The sequence below is a fragment of the Mirounga leonina genome, unplaced genomic scaffold, assembly GCF_011800145.1.
Source record: "Mirounga leonina isolate KUSES-001 unplaced genomic scaffold, KU_Mleo_1.0 Mir_507, whole genome shotgun sequence".
NCBI lineage: Eukaryota > Metazoa > Chordata > Mammalia > Carnivora > Phocidae > Mirounga > Mirounga leonina.
In genome coordinates, this window is record NW_023270789.1 from 4,120,848 (window position 1) to 4,143,685 (window position 22,838).

General features: G+C 49.1%; 1 protein-coding gene across 3 annotated transcripts in view; it reads right to left on the reverse strand.

Moving 5' to 3' along the window:
- Window positions 1-3,613: 3,613 nt before the first annotated feature.
- The window catches only part of VANGL1 (VANGL planar cell polarity protein 1), a 51,226-nt gene continuing 32,001 nt past the window's right edge, over window positions 3,614-22,838 (reverse strand). For all 3 annotated transcript variants that reach the window (XM_034990220.1, XM_034990221.1, XM_034990222.1), the window contains 4 exons: window positions 14,626-14,759; window positions 12,758-12,890; window positions 11,771-12,005; window positions 3,614-7,931 (listed from right to left, as the gene is read on the reverse strand). In XM_034990220.1, the coding sequence (XP_034846111.1) occupies window positions 7,671-7,931; window positions 11,771-12,005; window positions 12,758-12,890; window positions 14,626-14,759 (763 nt within the window). In that variant the 3' untranslated portion in view covers window positions 3,614-7,670. The remainder of the gene's footprint in view (window positions 7,932-11,770; window positions 12,006-12,757; window positions 12,891-14,625; window positions 14,760-22,838) is intronic.

The window sequence follows — 22,838 nt, forward strand, 5'->3', positions numbered from 1 at the left end:
TTTGTAGAGCCTAAGATTTTAATTTTCAGTAATCTATTCATTTAAAACATTCTCTGAGCACTCTCTCGCATAAAATGATTACAACAGTTTTTGTTACAATGACAATCCACTTCCTGATTCAATCTGTCATAATTATCTTGGTTTTCATAGAAACTTGACAGATTGTCTTTTTTTAAAAAAAGATTTATTTCCTTGAGAGAGGGAGAGAGAGAATGAGTGGGAGGGGAAGAGGGAGAGAGAACCTCAAGCGGACTCCCTGCTGAACGCGGAGCCCAACACAGGTCTCAATCCCAAGACCGTGAGATCATGATGTGAGCTGAAACCAAGAGTCAAACGCTTAACCGACTGAGCACCACCCCCAGGCGCCCCTTGAAGCCTTTAAGAGGGTATCAGAATTATGCAAGAGTGAAAACGCTCCCTAAAAAAGCAAACAACTTTTTAGATTGAAATAATCCCATGAGAAAAGAAGCAAAATACAAATTGGGATTTCAGTTTATTTTTCAAGTTGTACAGTATAAAAAAATGTAACATGTAAAATGTTTTACAGCTAATTGGGATGGGGGACCCAAAAGGGGACCAAGTAACTTGGCTGCCAGGTACACAGTTGTAAACTCTAACATTGTCACTGACGGACGTTACTATGAGAAGACATTTAGGAGCATACACCTTATGAACGTTCGTAAACGTGTTTGCGCAGATGGTTGCGGGTAGAGTCATTCATTTAGATGTTTGAAATGCCTCAACAGAGCTTGCTACCCATTTATGCCGGTATTCATACTCCGACTTTCTCCTATATATATGGTGACCCAAGTAGAGACTGATGAGCAGAACTGCCCCTCCTGGTTACAAAGTGCAGTATTAACTACTAAGAAAGACCACCAAGGCCTCTGGTCACATCTTTGCACAAACAGTGCTGAGTCCTTCGGATAGAGACAGATGGTTTTGTCACTGAACTTTCTGGGTTCGAATTCCAGAAGTGAAAAGTTCTTTCAACACAAAAGCAATTGTCCAATGAACTTCTCTGAAGAAGACCTGATTCAGATGTCCTTGGCCTTCTCTCTAGCATCTTGGTTGAGGAACTGGTTATTCACAAGGCGAGTTATGTTGACCACCACAGTGAGCCGGTATCCATCCGTCATTCTGGCTAGCGTCCTGGACTCTCCACACTAGTTGTGTTCATATACAACTGCTTGGAAATCACATTTGGCTAATGTCATAATTCAGGGGTCTCAGGGGAGTCTGCTATAGAACTAAAGCCCACAGTGAATCCATTATAAAAATAAGGAATTAGCACCACCGTTTGAATTTTACGTTCCTTTTTCTCTTAAGAATGATGAACAATATAAAAAAAATGATGAACAACATTAAGTGAACATTCCATTATTTCTGTGACTGAGGGGCACTGGCAAATGAAAAACCATTGCCACCTCTTTCTACCTGGGCCCTGGAATGGTGACAATGTGCAACTGCCTAAATTCCCTATGACGTGAGTTGAACTAGACTTGTCACCCACAGACCAGCTGCCTGGGTCCCATCGCTAATTCCCTGAGCAACAGTCGCTGGGCCTCAGAGATTAAGCTTTCCTAGGCTTTGGGCTTTGCGGGGGGCTGCTTAACAACTCCTAAATGATCAGCTCCTTCGGAATAAAAGCTCACAGTACAAGGGAAAGCCCGATAAATACAAGTGAACACAAAACCAGACAACTGTACATTCAAATATTTTTATGAAAATATTATTTCAGTGCCAAAAGACACTCTTAAAAGTCTGGGGTTTGTCACATTTGTTCCCTGGGCTTAAGATGAGTAAGTACTTTTATCCCACTAGGACAAAACATTGGTGTTTTCAAGCTGCGAGACATATAAATTGTAGATTCTTAGTGTCATATTGGAAGTGACCTCTCAGAGTACCGCTTCAGATGTTAGAGATGGGTTGGTATATTGGGGGGACTCGAAAACAACCCATTCAAGAGATTTATTTTACAGGTGAAACAAAGCAAGTTGGGTTGTCTAAGTAGAAATGGGACAGGGCCTGGCAAGGGAGATTCAGAGTCCCCAAATTCTAGTTTATTCGTTTTATCATTTCTTTTCTACCCTTTGAAAATCTGTCTTGATTCCAAATGAGGAGCCATGCATGCTGAGAGATGTATCATCTCCGTTCTCCTGTGCTCCACAGAAAGTGAACAGCAGAGAGAAAAAGGTAGTTTGTGCACAACAGAATGAAACTTTAAAGACCTCGGAGGAGAGGAAAACTGTGTTTTCAGCCTTCTGTTTTATGTCTGTTAAGACTCATGAGGGCAGGGGCGCCTGGGTGGCTCAGTCGGTTAAGCGACTGCCTTCGGCTCAGGTCATGATCCTGGAGTCCCGGGATCGAGTCCCGCATCGGGCTCCCTGCTCGGCGGGGAGTCTGCTTCTCCCTCTGACCCTCCCCCCTCTCATGCACTCTCTCTCATTCTTGCTCTCTCAAATAAATAAATAAATAAATCTTAAAAAAAAAAAGAATTTGGGGCGCCTGGGTGGCTCAGTTGGTTGGGCGACTGCCTTCGGCTCAGGTCATGATCCTGGAGTCCCGGGATCGAGTCCCACATCGGGCTCCCTGCTCGGCGGGGGGTCTGCTTCTCCCTCTGACCCTCCTCCCTCTCATGCTCTCTGTCTCTCATTCTCTCTCTCGCAAATAAAATCTTAAAAAAAAAAAAAAGACTCATGAGGGCAAATGTGGGGAGAAACAATGGGATGCAAGTGCTTGCTGAGAACACACAGGTCAAGGAGGGAGGTCAGGGGACCCCCGTTCCAGACCTCCTGGGGCTGGGCCTGCGGGTGGTCCCTCTCCCACCCTAACCAGGGAGGCAGAGCACGGGCAAGAGGCTTCCTCAGCTCAGGAAGAGGTCAGGTCCGCCCCCGCCCAGCTCCCTGCGCCCAAGGCCCAAGATGCCTGCCTGCCGAGCCAGCAGGGGCGGGGTGGAGGGCCAGAGGGGCAGAAGCAAAGGATGCCTGCCGAACCACAGGTGTGGTGCTGCTGGCGGGGCTGGTTTTCTGGGGGAGGGGCATTCTCAAGTTGTTTCCATTAGAAATCCCGAGAAATCCGCCTGCACAATGGAGAGGTTCCCCAGGGGCCACAGCTCTGGTGCAAAATGCAAGGACAGAAGGGGCCCCACCACCACCTCGGAGGAACCCTCACCCCAGGTTCTGAGTCCAGGTTAAGTGTCCTCACGTTCCTTCTCCACGTTCCAAAATGCCAGATCATTTAGATCGGCACCTCAGGGTGCAGTGAGCAAGGGGCTGGAATCAGACGTTAGATTTGAAATCCCGGTCACTAGCCATGAGACCCGGGACAAGTCCCTCCCTCTCTGATCGTCCTCTTCCTCACCTGTTCAATTGAGAGAACCCTGCCTCAAAGGACTTCCCGTTCTAGAACAGCACCTAAACACACAATACTGGGTAAATGCGTATTGGTACCCTTCTCTTCCTCACTTGACCAGAATACGATTTGTCAAGAACATGCCCCGCAATCTAATTGTCTCAGCATCCACTTGGATAAAGTGCAAAATGGCAACTTCACGGTAGTGTCTAAACTACCTCGGTTTACTACTGCACTGAATACCATTCAAGGACTGTAATATGGGCTTCAGAACAATTCATCTTTTATTTATGATGGAATATGACCACAAGGTTACATAGTAAATTCACAGTAGTAATTTATTATTTTCTTGTAACAAGATCCATAAAGCATAAACGCTACCAGAAATACTTACATCACTTTACAATCGCAGGAAGGATCTCTGCGGGACTACTTAAATATTATGTTAACATTTTTGTGCTACTTTTAGTCATCAGTGTTATGTTTTTTTATGAAGCTCAATTTTTAAGTTATACTGAGAAATATATAGTAAGGCTTCCAGGGTAGTAAAGTTGGAGCTGTAATTATCACAGAGCTTGACCTTTCCGTTTCTTGCTGTTTTCACGTCACAGGGTCCTAAGGCAAGAAAGAGTCTAATGGATTGCCTGCAGGATGTCAAGCTTTCCAGAAGACTCTTCTATGCTAAAGCCATTTACTCCTGGGGAGAAGCCAGTGTCACGGAGGGAGAGGAATAAAGGAGCCAAGGGAGAAGTAAACTGGCAGCCTTCCAAAAGATGGGTGCCATTAGGAAATCTCTCCACCATAGGGCACAGGGTAGAAACACAGACACTCATCCTTAACACATGTGTAAGTTAACCTGTTGACAGGACACCCACCAGCGACAGATGGCTAACATACGAGCGTGCCGTCCCTGGGGTAATCACACTCAGAGCCATGCACACATACATGGAAACGCATACCACCACCAAGTATGTGTCCCCACTGAAGGAGCCTGACATCGCAGGACCCAGCCAGAGGGAGTGTGAACCAAGGACCCGATTCTCTTGGTTTCACAGTGTGACTAACACTTCCCCAGGTGTGTGTGTGTGTGGGGGGGGTGGGACGAAGAGGGGCAGGGTAAGGACGTCTGCCATCCCGACAGGCAGGGGGCTTGCCGCAGAGCTACAGCCCTTTTGAAATACATGCATGCAGAATGAAGAGAAGCCGCAAGTATGGTGAAAGGGGAGGGGGACACCTCATCTCATCGCCCCCCAACACCAGCCCAGCCACCACCGCCCCACGGAAAAGGAGCTCCAACTCCAGCAAAGCACCCCAATGCGACGCGCACACACACCCCCCGGGGACCACATACATCCACCCACTTCTGAACAGAATTCGATCTGTCGGTAGACGTGAAAGCGAAGGACAGAGAGGGAGAAGGGGGATGATGACAGCCGGGCAAAAACCTGCTCAAGCATTTTCTCAAGGGCTTACCTTAGGATGGACTTTAGCAAAAGTATCATGCGTTTGACTTCACTGATAATGCAAAGGATGGGTAAACTATAAAACCTTAAAGTTCCTTCCAACTCTAAGCATGCAGATGTTTTAACATTCAGTTCGTGGATGATTAAGAATTATCACCACCTTCAGAAGTATACACTGAGGAACCAAAGTCAGCCACCGGCTAAAACACCACCAGGGGATGCGCCTGTCACTAGGGTCTTCTACTCTGAACATTTAACATTCACGTTTTAATAACTTAGGTTGAAAGTTACAGAAAATCTATAAACATTTAAGGCAAATGAAATCTTGCCTCCTCCACTGTGAAGTCTCACATATTTTACTAGCCCTGGGGCAACTCACCCTCTCTTAAAATGAATGGCCCATTGGTTCCAAGGACTGAAATAAAAACGCATCGTGTTCGACTGGGTGATGCAGCTTTCTGAAACCCTAAATCTTTTTAATGCCATTTACATTGTTCCCACTGCACCAGTAACTCAAGTTATTAAGATTTTGGAAGTGCAAAGGCTTTATACAAAGATCCTGCATTTTATTTTGTTATTCCTTCAAAAGGGACTCAATACAAAGTCAGTGTAAAAAAATCGATATCCAATTTAAAACTGAAACAATAATTTCAGGAAGTCTGACATTCTCCTATGCAAAGACTGGGGGACAGAGAAGGGGGTAGAGAGAAAATAAATTCCTTAATTTAAACCTTTCTTCACCCTGCTGGGAATACAGGCACCAAAGCAATGACTCTATCTTAACCCCTTCTGGCCTGGTAACTTAAGACAGGGTTTGGAAGCACGGTATTTTAGAATGCAGACGAATAGTATCGTCATGAACAAAATATTCTGTATACGACCCACAGGAAGTCCTTATGGCATCTCCAGCTGCTGGGCTCCTGATGCAGAAGCCTCTGACACACTTAGTCTGGGGCATGACAACCGTGACCCAACCAAAGTCCCATACGCTTTCACCATCCCTTGCCCTATCTCCCAAAATATATTTCCTGAGAAAGACATCATCAGCATAAGGAATGTCCAGTTCAAAAACTAAGAAGAACAAAAGCACCATGGTTACATGGTATGTGTTTTCCACAAACAGAACCACGTAGTTACACAGCGCATCTTGCCTCCACGCCATACCGACTGGTTCCTCCTCCTTTCTTCTGTTCCAACACATCTTTTTGAGCTGCAGGCTGTTGGGTCAAGAGTGCTGTTTACTTTTGCAGGTACAGGTGTATTACAAATATCCAAAGCCCATGTGGATTTAAAAAAACGACACACAAACACTGCACCACTTTTGGAATGCACAAACCAGAAAGGGTCCTCGCGAACACAAAGAGCATTCTGACAGCGTCCTTCTTGTCTAAAGGGGGGTGATTGGCTATCCCTGATCCCTGGGGTAGCAAGGGCGAATACTCTGTAAAGGCTGGCCGTGGATACAGGAAGGCAAATGGAGGCACAGACAGGAACTCCCCCACAGCCTTGCCACCTGCCCCCCAGGATCCTCAGGTCGGCTCCCTACCTTTCCTTTCCCCAAGCTCTGCTGCTTACCCCTTCCATCTCCCCCACTTAGCAGTAACTACAAGGACTTCCAACACCAGCGCCAAAGCAGCCCCTTCCCTGGTAGTAAGTGGCAGAGGTCATGAGTTGCACAGTGATGGTGGTCAGAAATCAGGGACCAGACAGCAGGAGCTGTCCCTGCAGTGGGCACTGTTTGGTCTCCCTTGGCAGAGCAGCTAGGTCACGAAGCTTTGTGAGGACTTCTCTCCCTGGGAAATCAGAGGCTCCAAGCTGCACCTGCCAGTCCCTGAGTCGCGGCGTCAGTCCCCCCGCACCCCCCCCCCCGTCCCTGTGAGCAGTGGGGAGGAGAACTGGGAGGGGAGGGGCTCCCGCTGTAGCCGAAAAGGGACAATCTGGCAGGCTTGCTGTCCCTGTGTTCGACCTGGTTGGCATGCTATGCTTCCCTATGCAAACAGTCCATGGCACCCACGGGAGACAGTGCACAGAGCCCGTGAGCACACATGGAGAGCCGGGTCCAGGGCAGCTCTGCAGGCTGGGCTTTCCTGGCCAGGGCCACCAGCCAGGTGGGGGTGCAGTGCGTGCAGGGGAGGGCTGATGGAGGGAGACGGGTGCGCCATCACGGGGTCAGGAAAGGGCCACCTGCTCAAACCTAGGCCGACGGTCAGAAACAGGACAGGGAGGTTTTCTCTTTGGGGGAGAAAACAAAATAAAATCATTTAGAGCTGTCGACTGCCAGTGCACATTTTTTGTTGTGACCTTTCTCAGCAGAACCTAAGGCAACAAAGAACAAAGATGAAGGCAGCCATTTCCGGAAGGGCCCACGGCTCCCGTGGGTGATGTGGTACTGGACGTTCACGGACACGAGCACCTACGTGGACATGCCGTGTCCGGTGCCCCGCAACAGAGGAAGGCGCGTCCCCCTGGAGGTCGACGAGGGGGCGGGCCGGAAGCAACAGGAGGGCGTGGCCCTGGACGAAAGGCGGGGACTAGCTGCCCTAAGGCGAGGCTCCCGAGAGCCACCTGCTCTACTTTGGTTTACAGCTGTCACAGAAACGCCAGGGAACGGCTTCGTGAGAAGTCCCATCCACAAAAGTCAGATGTCATCAGTCGCTTTTTGCCAGGGTGGACAATCCCCTGCTTCCTTCCGAGTAAAGTGCGGATGGTCGAAGGACACTGGTCTATCATCTGCCAGTTTCAGTCAGCAATGAAGAATAATAATAAAAAAAAGATGCCCCTCTGGTATACATATATATATCTCTCTATATATATTCTTTTTTTTTTTTGTAATAAAGCACAAATATAAAACTTTTAAACCGATGTCTCAGACTGTAGGCGAAGGACAAATTTGTGAGATTTGGGGTCTATGAACTCTTCCGAGAGGATGATGAATGGAATTTTCTTCACATTGACCACGAGGCTGAAGTCCAAGCATTTCAGGACGAAAACGATTCCATCCCGCAATCCGTTAGTCACAGCCTCATCACTAACCAGTCTCCACTGCGTAGAGAGCCAGCGCTCCTTGTCATACTGCAGGGTAGGGCCCGCGCTGAGGTAACGTTCTAGAAAGGCCTGAAAAAGGAGGACAAAGGCCGTCAGAGAAGAAATACCCTGTGCCAAGGGCAGTGATGTCAGGGGCACACCCATCTTATACGGATGAAAATGTTTCCCAACAAACCAAGACAGAGCCCAGCGAATCAGGCCGTATTCCCATCAGGCCCTCCCAACGGAGTCCTTGTTGGGGAGGGAAGCCTCCTTGGACTTTCTCACTCCCCTCTGCCAACTTCCAACCAGAGGCGGGCAGGTGGGGTGCCTGGCATCTCCGTCTGCCCGGAGGTCATTGCCGAGGCACCAGCCCGGCCACGGCATGGCCCCACGGCACGTGTCACCGCTTGTACCTGTGCTAGGTCTGCTTGCTCCCACACCAAAAGCTTCTCAGGGCAAGGGCCGGGCACAGAGAGGCACTGGGAACTGGAAGCTGAACAAGTGAAAGGATATACTTGCACGCACGCACAAAAATGCATGCTCCACCACTCACGGGCTGTGTGGCTTTGGACAAGTCATTTGTCTGGTCTGTAAATGAGGACAGTTAACAGCTCCTCACAGGGCCGAGGCGAGGATGACACGGCTGTCTCTAACCATCTAATGGCACGAGGTAAGCCCAACGAGTGTGGGCAATGGTGATTTCCTGTGGGATCAAGTGGGCACAGGGCAGGTCCGAGGGATGCCAGAGCCCACATCCCTGTCCTTCTCACAAGTCCCCTGCTCCTGCGGTGCTTAGCTTGTGGGAGGTCTTGGACCCCCCACCCACTCACGGCATCCACATGCATTATTCCTCCTGGGCCTTCAATTCTCCTCAGACCACCCCCTGAGCCTCTGGGCAGATTAACACACCCTCCTCCGAGTGCTTATAATCACTGGCCTGACTCCCGGGTGACCTCTACTTTCCTAACGATCACTGTGGACATGCGTGTCTGTCCCCCCGCACTGGAATTTACCCCCCTGGAGGGCAGGAACTATTTTTTAAATCTGAATTTCCAATGTGCCTGGACATAATAGGAGCTCAATGGCGTGTGCATTAAATCAATAAATACGCTGATTTAGCTACAAGAAAAGGGAAGAAAGAGGGAGCCAGTGATTCAGACAGGATATACTGGGATCTGTCACTCTGGTCCTAGACACAGGTCAAGGCCAGTTTCTACGAGGTATCCCCTTCCATCCACACCTCACTGTTGCCGCCAACTACGTGATTTCTGATCTGTAAGCATATATTCTATCTGTAAACATATATACATTTTTTTAAACGAAAATGAAAGCAACCAGGAAACGAAAAGATCTTAAGACAGAAAGCAGAGCCATGCCTAAATACACTTCTAATACAAAAATAGCTCTTGTGAATCATAAGAAACAACTCAGCAATGAGAAAACTGAAATTAATAAGATAATTTATAGGATAATAGATATTAATAGAAAATTAACATAACAAAAAGATGCTCTACCACATTAGTAATTCATGAAACATGAATTCAAATAACAAAAATTTTTTTTTTTGCCTCTTATGTAGGCAATGAGTAAAAAGAATGGTAACACCCAATACATCAAGTGTGTGGGGGAAATAAACAGAATCATATCCCAGAGGCAGAAGTGTTTAAAAGAGTAACATCCCTTGGAAGGACAATTTGGCAGTCTCTATACCTTTGATCTAGCTGTTCCTGTACCAGAAATTTCTCCTTTGGAAATACTTGCACAGATGCACAAAGATGTATGTGAAAAACATACTCGCTGCAACACTGTTTAGACCAGGGGTTGGCAAACTTTTCTCTAACATAAATATTTTCAGCTTCACAAGCCACACTCTGTCATGACTGCTCAACTCAGCCTGTGTAGAGAGAAAGCAGCCATAGATGATACGGCAATAAAAGGGTGTGGCTGTGTTCCAATAAAACTTGATTAACAAAAACAGCCAAGTCCTGGTTTACACTACCGAAAGATGTTAATCCAAATGTGCGTCGTAAGCATCGGTTACACAAATCATGGTATTCAGCGGGATGAGATGCAGCTATTGAAGAGAATGGATTAGATCTGTATGACAGAGATCTGGAAGTACTGACAGGGAAAAACTGTGCAGAGATAGTTTTAAGTGAAGAAAGCAAGTTTCCAAGTTGTGTGTGTGGTATGAACTCCCATTTGTGGTTTGCTTTTCTTCCACTTCTGCTTTAAACACACACACACACACACACACACACACCTCTGAAAGCATACACACCAACTCATCACCAAGAACTGTTTAGGGGAGGAGAATGGAAACTTCCCTTTGCACATATTTTCCTTTTCCTTTTCTTTTGTTTAAAGATTCACTTATTTACTTGAGGAGAGCGAGCACATGTGTGAGCATGGGGGAGAAGGGGAGAGGGAGAGAGAGAATCCCAAGCAGACTCTGTGCTGAGCGTGGAGCCTGACACGGGGCTCGATCCCATGACCCTGAGAACACGACCTGAGCCGAAAGCAAGAGAAGGACGCTTAACCGACTGCACCACCCAGGGGCCCCCATTATATTTTTCTTTAGTGCCTGGATTTCTAATTCTATATCGATTACTTTTAATTCAGAAAAGTATACATTTTTTTAAACGAAAATGAAAGCAACCAGGAAACTAAAAGATCTTGAGAAAAGGAAAACAATGGCTTCTGTTCTATGTGATACGAGCTACCACTTCGCACATGTATACTGTACTCATTGGCAACACGCTCTCCGTACTTTTTTGCCTTCTGTTTTTTGTAACTTAATATTCTAATGAAGATTCTTCTATTTTTCATAGGTGATACACCATAATTTATAAGCCACTGTTCTGTTTTTAAGTTATGTCCAGTTTGGAGTTATCCCAGATTACTTTGCAAAAATCACCTTCGTTATTACTTGTCCATGTATCTGATTCTAGGAGAGGGATTAGTGAGCCGAAGCATATGGAAACCTTTACAGATTCCAACTGAGTATTTCCTAAGGGTTGTTCCTGGTGACAATGCAACCATATGCTGTACATGTATGGGGCCACACATGAACATGGGTCCTTATACCAAAAGCCACTCCATGTGCACTCCACGCCAAGCTCGTTTACGCTCTACCATGTGATCGACATGTCATGTTGCCATATTGAATATAATTTTCACGCAACAACCCTATCAGGGAGATGCTACTATTATCCCCATTTTATAAAAGAGGAAACAAATATAGAGTGACCTCTACAAAGTCACAACCCAATCAATTGGTGGAGCCAGGATCTGAAGCCCCCTCTGTGTGATGGCAGGTCATTTACTAACCCTTACTCTACTCTGCTTCCTCGGCCCCACCCCTCTCTTAGCTACATGGCTATTTCCGGCAATCTCCCTAAAGTGTGCTCATACTGTAATTCAAGAGACCACTCAAGTAAAACTAACCCCATGATGTCCAAAATGCCTAACGGGGTGATGGCATCCTTTCTGCCACTAAGAACAGCCATTTATATGGCAGGCACTGTTTTAAGCACTCCGCATGAACTCTTTTAGTTCCCACCGCAACCCAGTGAGGTAGGTATTACAACGAGCCCCCATTTACAGAGTAGGAAAGTGAGGCACAGAGCCAGTAAGCGATCTGCCCGAGGTGACCAGCTCGTTGCGGGAGGAGCCAGGCTGGAAAGCGTCAGCTCGGCTCCAGAGCCCACAGAGCGGCCCTAACTGCCACCTCTACTGTGAAAGTCTTTCCTCTGCTTGAAGCTAGAGGCTCTCAAAAGGCAATTTCAAAAAACCACCGCACCCAAATCATGTAAAGCAAGTGGGAACCGGCAATTCTCATGAGTCGGGGCTTTAGAGAGCCTCTGAGTCCATCGCTCCCGGGCACAGCCGCCAACAGGACCGGCCGGCTCGGTGGCCGGTCGCACCTTGGGGGTCATGCTGTTGGTGATGCAGAAGGCCAGGTGCTGCAGGATGCTCTCCATGCTGTGGTGGTGCTGCTGCCGTGTCGTGCGCAGGTACTTCTGCAGAGCCCGGGCCATGGAGGGGAAGATGGCCTGCGCCGCCTCCCGCGGGTCCATCACTTCCCCTGGAGCTTTCTGCTGCTCTTCGGCCTGGAGGCGCTGGATGTGGACGAAGGCCTCCTCCACCGCGACCACCAGCCTGGGGGGGGGCAACGAGACGGTCATCAGGATGATGGCTGCTGCCAGGCTGGACAACAGCGTGGTCATTCAGGGCCTGGGAGGCCTCCTGCCCGCCTCTGTGTCCCAGCCTGCCGCCAGCTCACCCAAGGCTCACCTCCGTAGCGGTCACTCCAGATGGCTGGGGGGGGTGGTGGAGGGAGAAAGGAAGGCAGGAGGGCTACAGGGGTGAGGGGGAAGGAGCCCTGGGACTAGGAGATTGACCTCTGTTCTCAATTCTGCCACTAAGGAGCTTGGCGGACTCACTTCAATCCTTCCATCTCTACAACGAAGGCTTAGATGAAAAGAGCTCGAAGATTCCTCAAAATCTGGCCACAAAAGGCTCTGCACGCACTGAGAGGGGGCTGGTGCTACAGAAGCAGAGCTGCATCCCCCTCAATCCAGCGTGGGCCGGGGGCCAACAGCTTCAGCATCAACTGGGAATTTGGAAGACATGCAAATTCTGAGGCCCAACTCCAGCCCCACAGAAAGGTGAGTAAGTCACTTTTGCAGGTGGGGCCCAGAACCTCAGATCTGCGCTTTAATAAGCCTTCCTGGTCACGCTGGTGCATGAGAAACAACGGAGCAGGATACACTCCTGAGGCTTGAGCGGCTCACGTTTATACACTCAGATTTCATTCTAGCGGTTAAAAAAAAAAATAAAAAAAGTAAAAAGTCCGCTATGACAGGGTGTTAAGTGTCAGGGCTGGGGAAAGGGGGGGTCAGGCAACAGACCTCGCTCTTCGCTTCTTCACCCGCCGCTCGTGCTCTGCCTCTTCATAATACAACTCGTTGTGGCTTGAGTCTCTGCGCCGAGCAGCTGCAGCGATCATGGCCCGGGACTGACCAGTGGCATTGTTACTGGGGCCTTCGGGGAAGGACAGTGGAGGAAGAACAGTTTTAATGCCATGGGGCTGCAAAACAGAGCGGGAAACGAGTACCACGGTCTGTCGATACCGTCCACCCACCCCCTGAGAAGCATATCCACCAATCTCAAAAGAAACTTCCAGAAGGGTGAAGAGCACTCCTGCCTCACATTCGCTATGCTCATGAGAGGAAGGAAATCTCCCCCAAACCCAATCTGATGGGTGCAAATGGAAAAAGCACACAGGAGGAGATGAAGAATGCTGGACAATGAAAATATTGGCCAAAAATAACACACAAGAGAATGCTGAAGATGTTACTCACCATCTGTTACATCAAGTTTCAGTTTGGCCATAAGGGTAGCTAGAGCATCACACTTCAGCAACAAGACAATGAGAGAGAACGAGAGGGATGGGGAGAACAAGGACAGAGAAAAAAGAAAGTCAAGGGAGAAGGAGACACTGCACAGGACGACAAGCCATGCTGGAATGTCACGGTAGTCACAACGCTTAATTAAAAAAAAAAAAAAAAGTATTTGAGGACTTGCAATATGGCCCGTTTGTGACATGCAGACTTAGAACTCCCCACTGTTCCCCTGACCACAGATTGCCTTAACTTTTCAGAAGGACAAGGCAGATCACATGCTTTCTTCTGTATCAACTACTTAGTTAATGACTTGGTTTCACTAGTGGGAATTTTCAGTAAGTTTTCAGATCACAGGTGAAATTTACCAATCCTCTGGGAATCCCAACAGAGCACACATCTCATAAAGTGCACCCCCACCTGCCCCCGCCAAAATGGGGAGGATATGGCCATGAAAAATTGACACCATCCATAAATCACTTGACTTGCTAATAGTATGATCCTCTTCGAGGGTCTATAAAGCTCTTGCCCTGACCCAAGGCATCCAGCAAGAAATGACACTGTGTCTTGTTCCTTGCACTTAACTATCTGATAGCCTGAAATGCAGCTCTGATGTCGTCAGCCTGGCCTCTGGCCTCCTGCCACCCACTCAGCCCCAGGTCCTAGCCAGGATTGAGAAATCTCTTTAAGTATCTCACCAGATGCCTGAACTACTGAGAGTTACTGACTTCATGGATCTGGGGAGCTGAGTCTTTGAGTAACTTATCCAAAATTTGAAAAGCAGCTTTCCATAGATGTTCCCAGCAGGAGGCAGGAAACACACATCACTATTGTTTTCAATCAGAAAATCCCAAAATAAATGAACCTCCCACATGTGTAGACTGTAAATCAACATTCTTCTGAAAGTATGTTTGCTGAAAGAAAGAAAGAAGAAAGAAAGAAAAAGAAAAGAAAAGAAAAGGAAAAGAAAAGGAAAGAAAGGGGCGCCTGGGTGGCCCAGTCGTTAAGCGTCTGCCTTCGGCTCTGGTCATGATCCCAGGGTCCTGGGATCAAGCCCCATGTCTGGCTCCCTGCTCAGCGGGAGGCCTGCTTCTCCCTCTCCCCCTCCCCCTGCTTGTTTTCCCTCTCTCACTGTATCTCTCTCTCTCTGTCAAATAAATAAAATCTTAAAAAAAAAAAAGAAAAGAAAGAAAAAGGAAGAGAAGAGAGAAGAGAAGAGGAGAGAAGAGAAGAGTTGTTCTGAATTGAGAATGTACAATAAAGATGGACACTGAGGGGAAGAAGAACCAAATGGACCATAAAGTTTAAGCTAAAGAGTTGCCCTGACATGTGCCCCCCACACCCACCAACCAGAGACACCACTTCAAGTCACGTACCATCTACATTGTAGACTTTCAGCCCGGCCATGTGCTTGGCTGCTCGGAATTTGGAGGCTGTTAGGAGATTGGGGTTATAGATGGTGAAATCTTTATAGTAATTTTCCAGAACCACCAATGCTGCTCGCTGGATACTGAGAAGAGAAGGCAAAATTAATGCAATGCTTTTTCCCTGAAGAACCAGGTCCCAAGTGACCAAAAAAATCCTCTTTTGGAGTCAGGTAGAACAGCAGAGCACCACGGGTAACCTCCCATCATGGCGGGCCCCTGGATTTTACCACACCATTTGTCAGAGCAGGATGAGAATTTAAAGGTGAGACAGTTCAGTCGTCGAGTGGCTTCTTGGCCTTCTCCCAGGCTGCGCCATGAACTGCACCCCATCTAGCCAACAGCTGAGAAAGGAATCAGTTGTAACTCAGATTTGTTCAGGCTGCACAGAACTTTCCTATTTTCCCCAGTTTACAGAAGAGGACACTGAGGATCCCCGAATGGTCGAGAGACTTCGAGACGGTGGCAGGGCTAATGGGCGAAAGAACAAAGTGTAGGTTCAGGTTCTCAGGTCCCAGCGCAGGGTCTCCCCGTAGGCCTCACGGCCCCTGCTGTAGGGAAGGCTGGGATTTGGGTTCTCCATGGATCAAAACGAGCTACAACCAACCACACAGGACAGAGGGCACATGAAAGATGCTGGCTGTAGACATTGGTGAATCCTGATCCCTCCTCTGGGGTCTGTCCTCTCGGTCCCAAGCCAGCTGGAGCTCCCTCTTTCAGAGGAAGCAACACCCCTTCCCGAGCCCTCAGCTGAGACTTTGGCCTTTATTGGTCTGTGAGGCCTTCCGTCTCTTGGACAACAGGGGTGTACAGAGGGGACTCTCTCTGCTCTAATGTCCTGCAACCTCTACTCTGTCACCTGTCTGGCCCCTCGGACAGCAGCAGAGGAACAGAGAAGAGGTAACACCACCAAGGGGGAGGGCGGGGCGGGAGGGCGCCCATACTCCCCGACTGGCGGCAGAAGAACTTGCCCTTGGTCATGGATGCAGGCCACTCACCGCTTCAAAGAGAAACGTGTACTAATACAGCATGGGTTTTTCATGTACCATCTTGTCTGACTTCCACAATCATTCAAGGTAAGACAACTGAGGTTCGACAATCTCTGACTGGCACACAGCACGCATCTACCACACAGGAGAACTCCAGTCTGGAGTTACAAGCCTCCAACCTGTGCTCTTTCCCTGCGATGTGTGGCCACTATGGGACAGTGTAGGTACCGACACCGGCCCCACAAATTTCTTTTGATCTTGCCCTTTATATTCCCCTTCCCAGCCCCTGCTAAGTGGGTGCGGTGACAAGGATTACTGACAACAGTCTGGGCGCCGGGACAGGGCTGCCCTCTGTGCCTGGATGACCACCGTAACTCTCCACGTGGCTCAGGGACGCTCACTTTACAGCAAGACAACGCAGCCTCTAACTTATCAGTGGGACACTCTGTCAACCCACTGCTCAGCTCCCCTTGTTTAGCACGAAGTCTAAAAACGATCTAGAAGTCAATCAGCTAACCTCCTTGAGAGCAGAGTCGTGGCCCAGCCTTCTCACTTATATCCCAACAGCGCCTCGATCCATGATCTGCTCAGTTGCTGCTGAGTATCAACCTCGATACGTACACTCCCAGGAGGCGGGGGGAATCTGGCAAGACTAATCCCGTATGATGGAAGTAGAAGAGTCCTAAGAGCAAACCCACATTTTGAAAGCCCTCGTCGTTCAGTTACTCACTTGTCATCACTCCCACACTGGAGCGCCCCCATCCGCCCAGCCCTGGGAGTGCAAGGATACGACGCAAGGAGCTGCTCCTGAGCCAGGCAGACAGAAACCCTAAGCTCCACCGCAGCTAACTGGAATAAACGTGGGCTGGGGAAGCATACAGAAGAGCTTCAGAACGCCCAGACTCGGGTGAGTGCAAGAGCAGCCCCCCGAGCAAGGGAAGTGGTCCCTGAGTTGACGTTTTGTGGCATACGTCTTTGTGCCGAAGTCCCCTTGGCTGCAGGCAGACGCTCTCCACACTGGGGCAAGTCCGCGGCCCCCCTCGAAGCCCGCCCGTGCCAAAGCCCCGGTGGCCCCGGGGAGTGTGTGCGTCTCACAGCCTTCGAGAGCCTTCGCTTCTGGACAAGTCTGCCCAGTGGCTTCCAATCAGCAGTCTCCTCCTTGACCTCTGACTCTGGTATTTTCCAAAGTGGGGCAAGCACTTCTTCTCCACCGCCCCCTTCTATCCAGAGACTCTCCAGGGCCTGATGATATGTGTGCGCACACACAAAAACTTGCCCTCATAAGCACCCATCCCACCTCCCGCCCCGTGCCTCTCTGGAGGCTCTGGGCCTGGTGAGATAAGACGCCCCTCCACACTGAAATGTCCCAGTTCATGCACAACAGACATGCTGGCGTGCAAATATTTCCTCCCACGCTCCCATATGGACATGAAAACATCTCTCGGCTCCTGGATTCCAGCAGAGAATGATTTCCAGGATCAAAATTTAAAAATTAAAAGGCACCCCACAGGTTATTCTCAGGCCCGTCTTCAAAGCAAACCCTCTTGTGGTTGCTGGGTCTGGCTCTTCCGTTCAGCCAGGTCGCAAGGAGGAGCCCAGGGGATCCCACTAGCTCAGCCAGGGCCTGCTAGGCGGGTGAGGGAGAGCTGAATGGGAGCCCGGTGGCCCTATTTCCCAACCTCTCCACCCCCAAACCACAGACAATGCACTGTGCTGCCCGGACATGGGGTGTCTGCCCATGCCCAGCTCTGGCAGGCTTTCCTTGCCGGGTGCACACCCCACACCCAGCCCCCTTCCAGCACAGGCCGCCGGCAGACGCTCTCCACACTGGGGCAAGTCCGCGGCCCCCCTCAAAGCCCGCCCGTGCCAAAGCCCCGGTGGCCCCAGGGAGTGCTCAGGGATGGGGCAGGGAAGATGGGGCAGGGGCTGCCGATGCTACGTGTATGCGTCTCACAGCCTTCGAGAGCCTTCGCTCAGGGGAACTGAACAAGGGGGAAAAGCCAGGCAGTGCTCGCTTCCTCCAGCACTGTCCTCTCCCCAGGGGCACAGGAACTTCCCAAAAGCAGCCATGGTCGCCCGGCCAGCAACCCCCACCCCCCCTCTGGCTGACAAACTAACGCAGGAGCTGAGGGACTCTCCTGGGAAGTTTTTAGAAATGCCTCTAAGAGGGCTGCACGCCCTCACCTACGGAAAACCGTCTGCGCAACACCCACAGGCCACGAGAAGCTCCCCACGCAACAGAAAACTACGCATAACTGAAGTACCCAGCTTGAAAAAAAAAAAAAAGGTTGTGAAATTTGGATTAAAACCCAATATGCCTTTTTTCACGTTTTTAAAGAGAGTAAGCTATATGTGACTGAAGCCTTGTCAGGGACTCAGGACACATGTTTCCCGCATTAATTCTGAGCTGTACCACGCAGGCGGCCCAGTGAAGATGTCAGTCCCCACGGGAGACAAGGGCCACCTGTCCCGTGCGGCGGGGCAGTCGGAGCACTCGGCTGTTTCTCCACATCCTTTCCGCATCCCCCCTGACTATGGCCATCAGAGTCCTTCCCAGGGGCCGTTGACCTACCTGCCTCTGTTCTCAGACACCCTCAGCCTGGGTATAAACGGGGAAAAGAGCTTCGAGGGACCCAAGTGAGGAGCTCTGCTCCAGCTAGGTGACACCCACTGTGGCATGGGAGTCTGAGGTCTATGTCAATCCAAAGCCTAAAGTCTTTTCATTTCTGTTCTGGATCCTGACTGTAGGTTCAAAGTAACATGCTACTAATACATTATTTGGCTCTCCAGGGAAAGAGCAATTCAGCACCCACTTAGGGGACATCCCGCTGGGCACCCGGAATCGGCTTCAGCCATGGCCCACAATGCCAGGATGCAAAAGCACCCTTCTCCTCGGCCAATGTCAGGGTTCAGTATCTTCCTGCCTCTGTTCTTTGCCACCTTCCAAACGTGCTGTCTTCCAAGGCCAAAGCAGGCCCAATTTCTTTTAGGAAGCCTTTTCTAACTCTCTGGCCCCCACTCATCTGCACCTAAATGCACAGCATCAACAGCCTCCCACATGGGACTTGTGAGGTCTTCAAGCATGCTATTCTCCCTCTAAGGCAAGGCCATGAAAGTCCCCTGTGCACAAGGGACACCTCCTGTGACTTCCCCTGAGTACATAATACTCATTGGCTCAACTTGCTCATGTAGGAAACCCTAGAATTCCAACGGGTGTAGGATCAGTCCTAAGCATGCATTTCCTAAAGCCATGGAGTTTCCAAGGCAAAAAGGGCCACAGGGATGGGGAAAAGCAAATCCTTCAACTAGTCCCAGTCTCCAGACCAGATCACCTCTGAGGAAGGAGGGAGGCAAGAAAAATCAAGCTGGTGAGAAACCTGCCATCTCTCTTATCACCATCCTATTCTGAGAAATAGTAATCTGACTAAACAATCCCTAGACGGAAACCCCATATTAAGGCAGGTGGACCCTGATGTAAAGATTATAGATGTGGCCCCACCAAAAACCCACGGCAAGGAGCACTCTCCCAAGATAGAGAACGCCAGGCTCAATTAATACTGCATTTCAGGATACCCCTCCCCCGCCCCATCTCAGCATACAGGGAAATACCCCTTCACAGATCACACAGAGTTGTGGAAAACAGCATGGTGATACGTGGGGCTGTAACAGAACTTGACGCAGACAGGACTCCCAGATACGCACATGAAAGGCAACATGGATAAGCCAATATTTAGGGTCAGAAGAAGCCGATGTTACTGCCCGTGCGAAAGCAAGCCCCTCAGCTCCGCCTGGCCAAGGCTGATCCCAACTTGAACTCATAGACAAGACAGGCCAGCCACGGATCAGCACACGTGTGAGGAAATTCAACAGCCGCTTTTCTTCTTTTTATGTTTTGTTATTTGTCTTTTTTTAAAATTAACATATAATGTATTATTTGTTTCAGGGGTACAGGTCTGTGATTCATCAGTCTTACACAATTCACAACGCCCACCACAGCACATACCCTCCCCAAGGTCCATCACCCAGCCACCCCATCCCTCCCATCCCAGCAACCCTCAGTTTGTTTCCTGAGATTAAGAGCCTCTTATGGTTTGTCTCCCTCTCTGGTTTCGTCTTGTTTCATTTTTCCCTCCCTTCCCCTATGATCCTCTATCTTGTTTCTCAAATTCCTCATATCAGTGAGATCATATGATACTTACCTTTCTCTGATTGACTTATTTCACTTAGCATAATACCCTCGAGTTCATCCGCGTCGTTGCAAATGGCAAGATTTTGTGGGGTTTTTTGATGGCTGCATAATATTCCATTGTGTGTGTGTATATATACATACCACATCTTCTTTATCCATTCATCTGTCGATGGACATCTAGGCTCTTTCCATAGTTTGGCTATTGTGGACATTGCTGCTACAAACATTGGGGTGCACTTACCCCCTCGGATCCCTACATCTGTGTCTTTGGGGTAAATACCCAGTAGTGCAATTGCTGGGTCTTAGGGTAGCTCTATTTTCAACTTCTTGAGGAACCTCCATTGTGTTTTCCAGAGTGACTGCACCAGCTCGCATTCCCACCAACAGTGTAGGAGGGTTCCCCCCTTTCTCCGCGTCCCCGCCAACATCTGTCATTTCCTGACTTGTTAATTTTAGGCATTCCGACTGCTGTGAGGTGGTATTTCACTGAGGTTTTGATTTGGATTTCCCTGATGCCGAGCGATGTTGAGCACGTTTTCATGTGTCTGAACAGCCACTTTTCAATGTGAAACTCACGGCCGACCACGCTGCCTGACTGGCCTTATTCTCTTTTCAGGACAAAGACAGTGGAATGAGAAGGGTTGTGGCCTCTCGTGTCTTATCAACCACGAAAACATTTCCAGTGTTGTTGACAACTGTCACATAACCACCATGGCCACGGAGGTGAGGGGCCTGTGCTCGTGCTACAGCCAAGAGAAGCACCTCCAAACAGAGTTCACATTTGAGTTCATAAAAACCCGAAAGACATGTTTCTGAAAGATGAATTCTGAAAACCAAAACCGAATGGATGTTCTCCACATCCACGCTTCCTGCTGTCCTGTGCATTTCTGTGGTGGGAGAAAGTATGCACAGAGCAAAGCAAACGGCACCACGCTTTGGCCCCAGACAGCATGACTCTTGGCTCTATCATTTATTCTTTGACCTTGAACAAATTAATTCAGTTCTCTAAACCTCTGATTCTTTGTCCGTAGGATGGGAAGAACAATACAGAAAGCCCTGCTATAAACCTAAGTGGGCTCTAAAATACTCAACTCTATAGTATATATTACTGAAAGGTCAACGGAATGACTGAGGCTGGTGTGGGTAGCTGGTCAGAAATTCCACGGACAGACGGCGAGATCCAAATATGTAAGGTGCTGGTTGGAGCCTGGTATCACCTGTGGCAATGAACTCCTGAGCTGAAACATCGATGGGGGCAAATCCAAATTCTATGACTTTCCGAGACTTCAAAGTCAGTTGGCATTGAGGTTGGGAAAAATACTGGGGACTCGGGAGTCCACCCTCTACTTTCTTGCTCCCAAGGAGGGAGTGTTTTAAAAGTATGTATTAGAGATGAAATGAGATACTGTATTCCCAAGTACCTGGCCCAAAGCAAATGGCTTGCATACGGCAGCACCATGAGCTTACAGTGTATGCTGGGGACGCCCTTCTGTCCCCAAGTGCCCCTGCTCTGTCCTCCCCACCCCGTGCCCACCCTGAGGGCACTGCCACAGGAAATGAGCCAGGGCAGATCCCCTCCGCACTGCTTTCTTAGTGACTTAGACCCTATAGTGATGCCACTCTGTTTTTATGCAGTGTTTCCTGCCAATCTCAGCCCCCCAAAAACCAGGCCTGGTAAAAAAGGACCAGGCTCAGAGTCAGAAGGCCTAGATCGCAGATCTGTTCCTGCTCCTGTGTAGCCCTGTAGAAGTCACTGCCCTCTCTGGGCCTGTTTCTTGGCCCGTGATGGACAGAGTACCTACTGCTGCATGCGGATGTCCAGAAGAGCAAACGAAATTATGGCAGGGGACGTGTTTATAAACTACAAGGCATCGGGCAACCACAAACTGTCATATTACTAAGGAGCATGAGCGTTTGGCAGCAAGGGAAGAGGCTGGCTGCTGGCTGCTGGCTAGATTATTCATACAGTCTCTGGGCAGAAAAGCATGACCTCAACTCTGCTTACACTGAATCACAAAATTTCCTCTTCACAGAACGAAGAGAACCGTAGTGCTTACTCAAGCAGAGACACAAGAGGCAAAGAAACCAGAGTTCAGCTAGGCCAAACTCCCAAATCACATACCAGTTCTCTTTATAACACCCCAGACAGCAACCGACCTCTCCGTGAAAATTCACTCTCGCTTGGCCTTGAAATGACCTTTCTCTAAGATCTGCCAGTGGTCCACCCACTGCTTCCTTCTGGACCCAAACCCCTCCTTTCTTGTGAAAGCTCATCAAATACTTGAAGGAAACAATTGTGGCCATAAACCTCCCCCCCTTTTAACTCTCTTACTGTGCAAATAAGGGCACTGAGGCCTAGGAAAGCATGTGTACGTGTGTGCATACACATACATGCCTACATGCACACACATGCACCCCCACATAAAGAGTTGCCTATTTCATTCACTTTTCCCTGGATTTGGCTGTGGCCTCCACAATTAATACATGCTATTAAGGGGCACCTGGGTGGCTCAGTGGGTTAAGCATCCAACTCTTGATTTCGGCTCAGGTCATGATCTCAGGGTCGTGAGGTCGAGCCCCGGGTCAGGCTCCGAGCTCAGCACAAGAGTGTTTGTCCCTGTCCCTCTGCTCCTCTCCCTACTCTCTCTCTCTCAAATAAATAAGTAAAATTAAAAAAAAAAAAACAAAACAAGCATGCTACTAAAGCCAGAAATATTCAGGCTTCAGAGCTCAGGCAGTCTGAGACCCTCACACCTTACAGCCTGTACTGTCTCCCAGGGCAGTGAGAAAGGCCCTCCCTGACAGGGCAGGGAGGGGAAGCCTCATTCAGGTTGTAGCCACGTCTTTTCAAATATGCACTTGCCCTCTTTAGCTCTGCCAACAAAAAACAGCTTTCTTCATGCGTGAAAAACGTGGAAGCATCTCATACATGTTAACGCCCCCATGTAAATGCCAGGGACCATGATTCTGATCACCTCGGTGTGTGC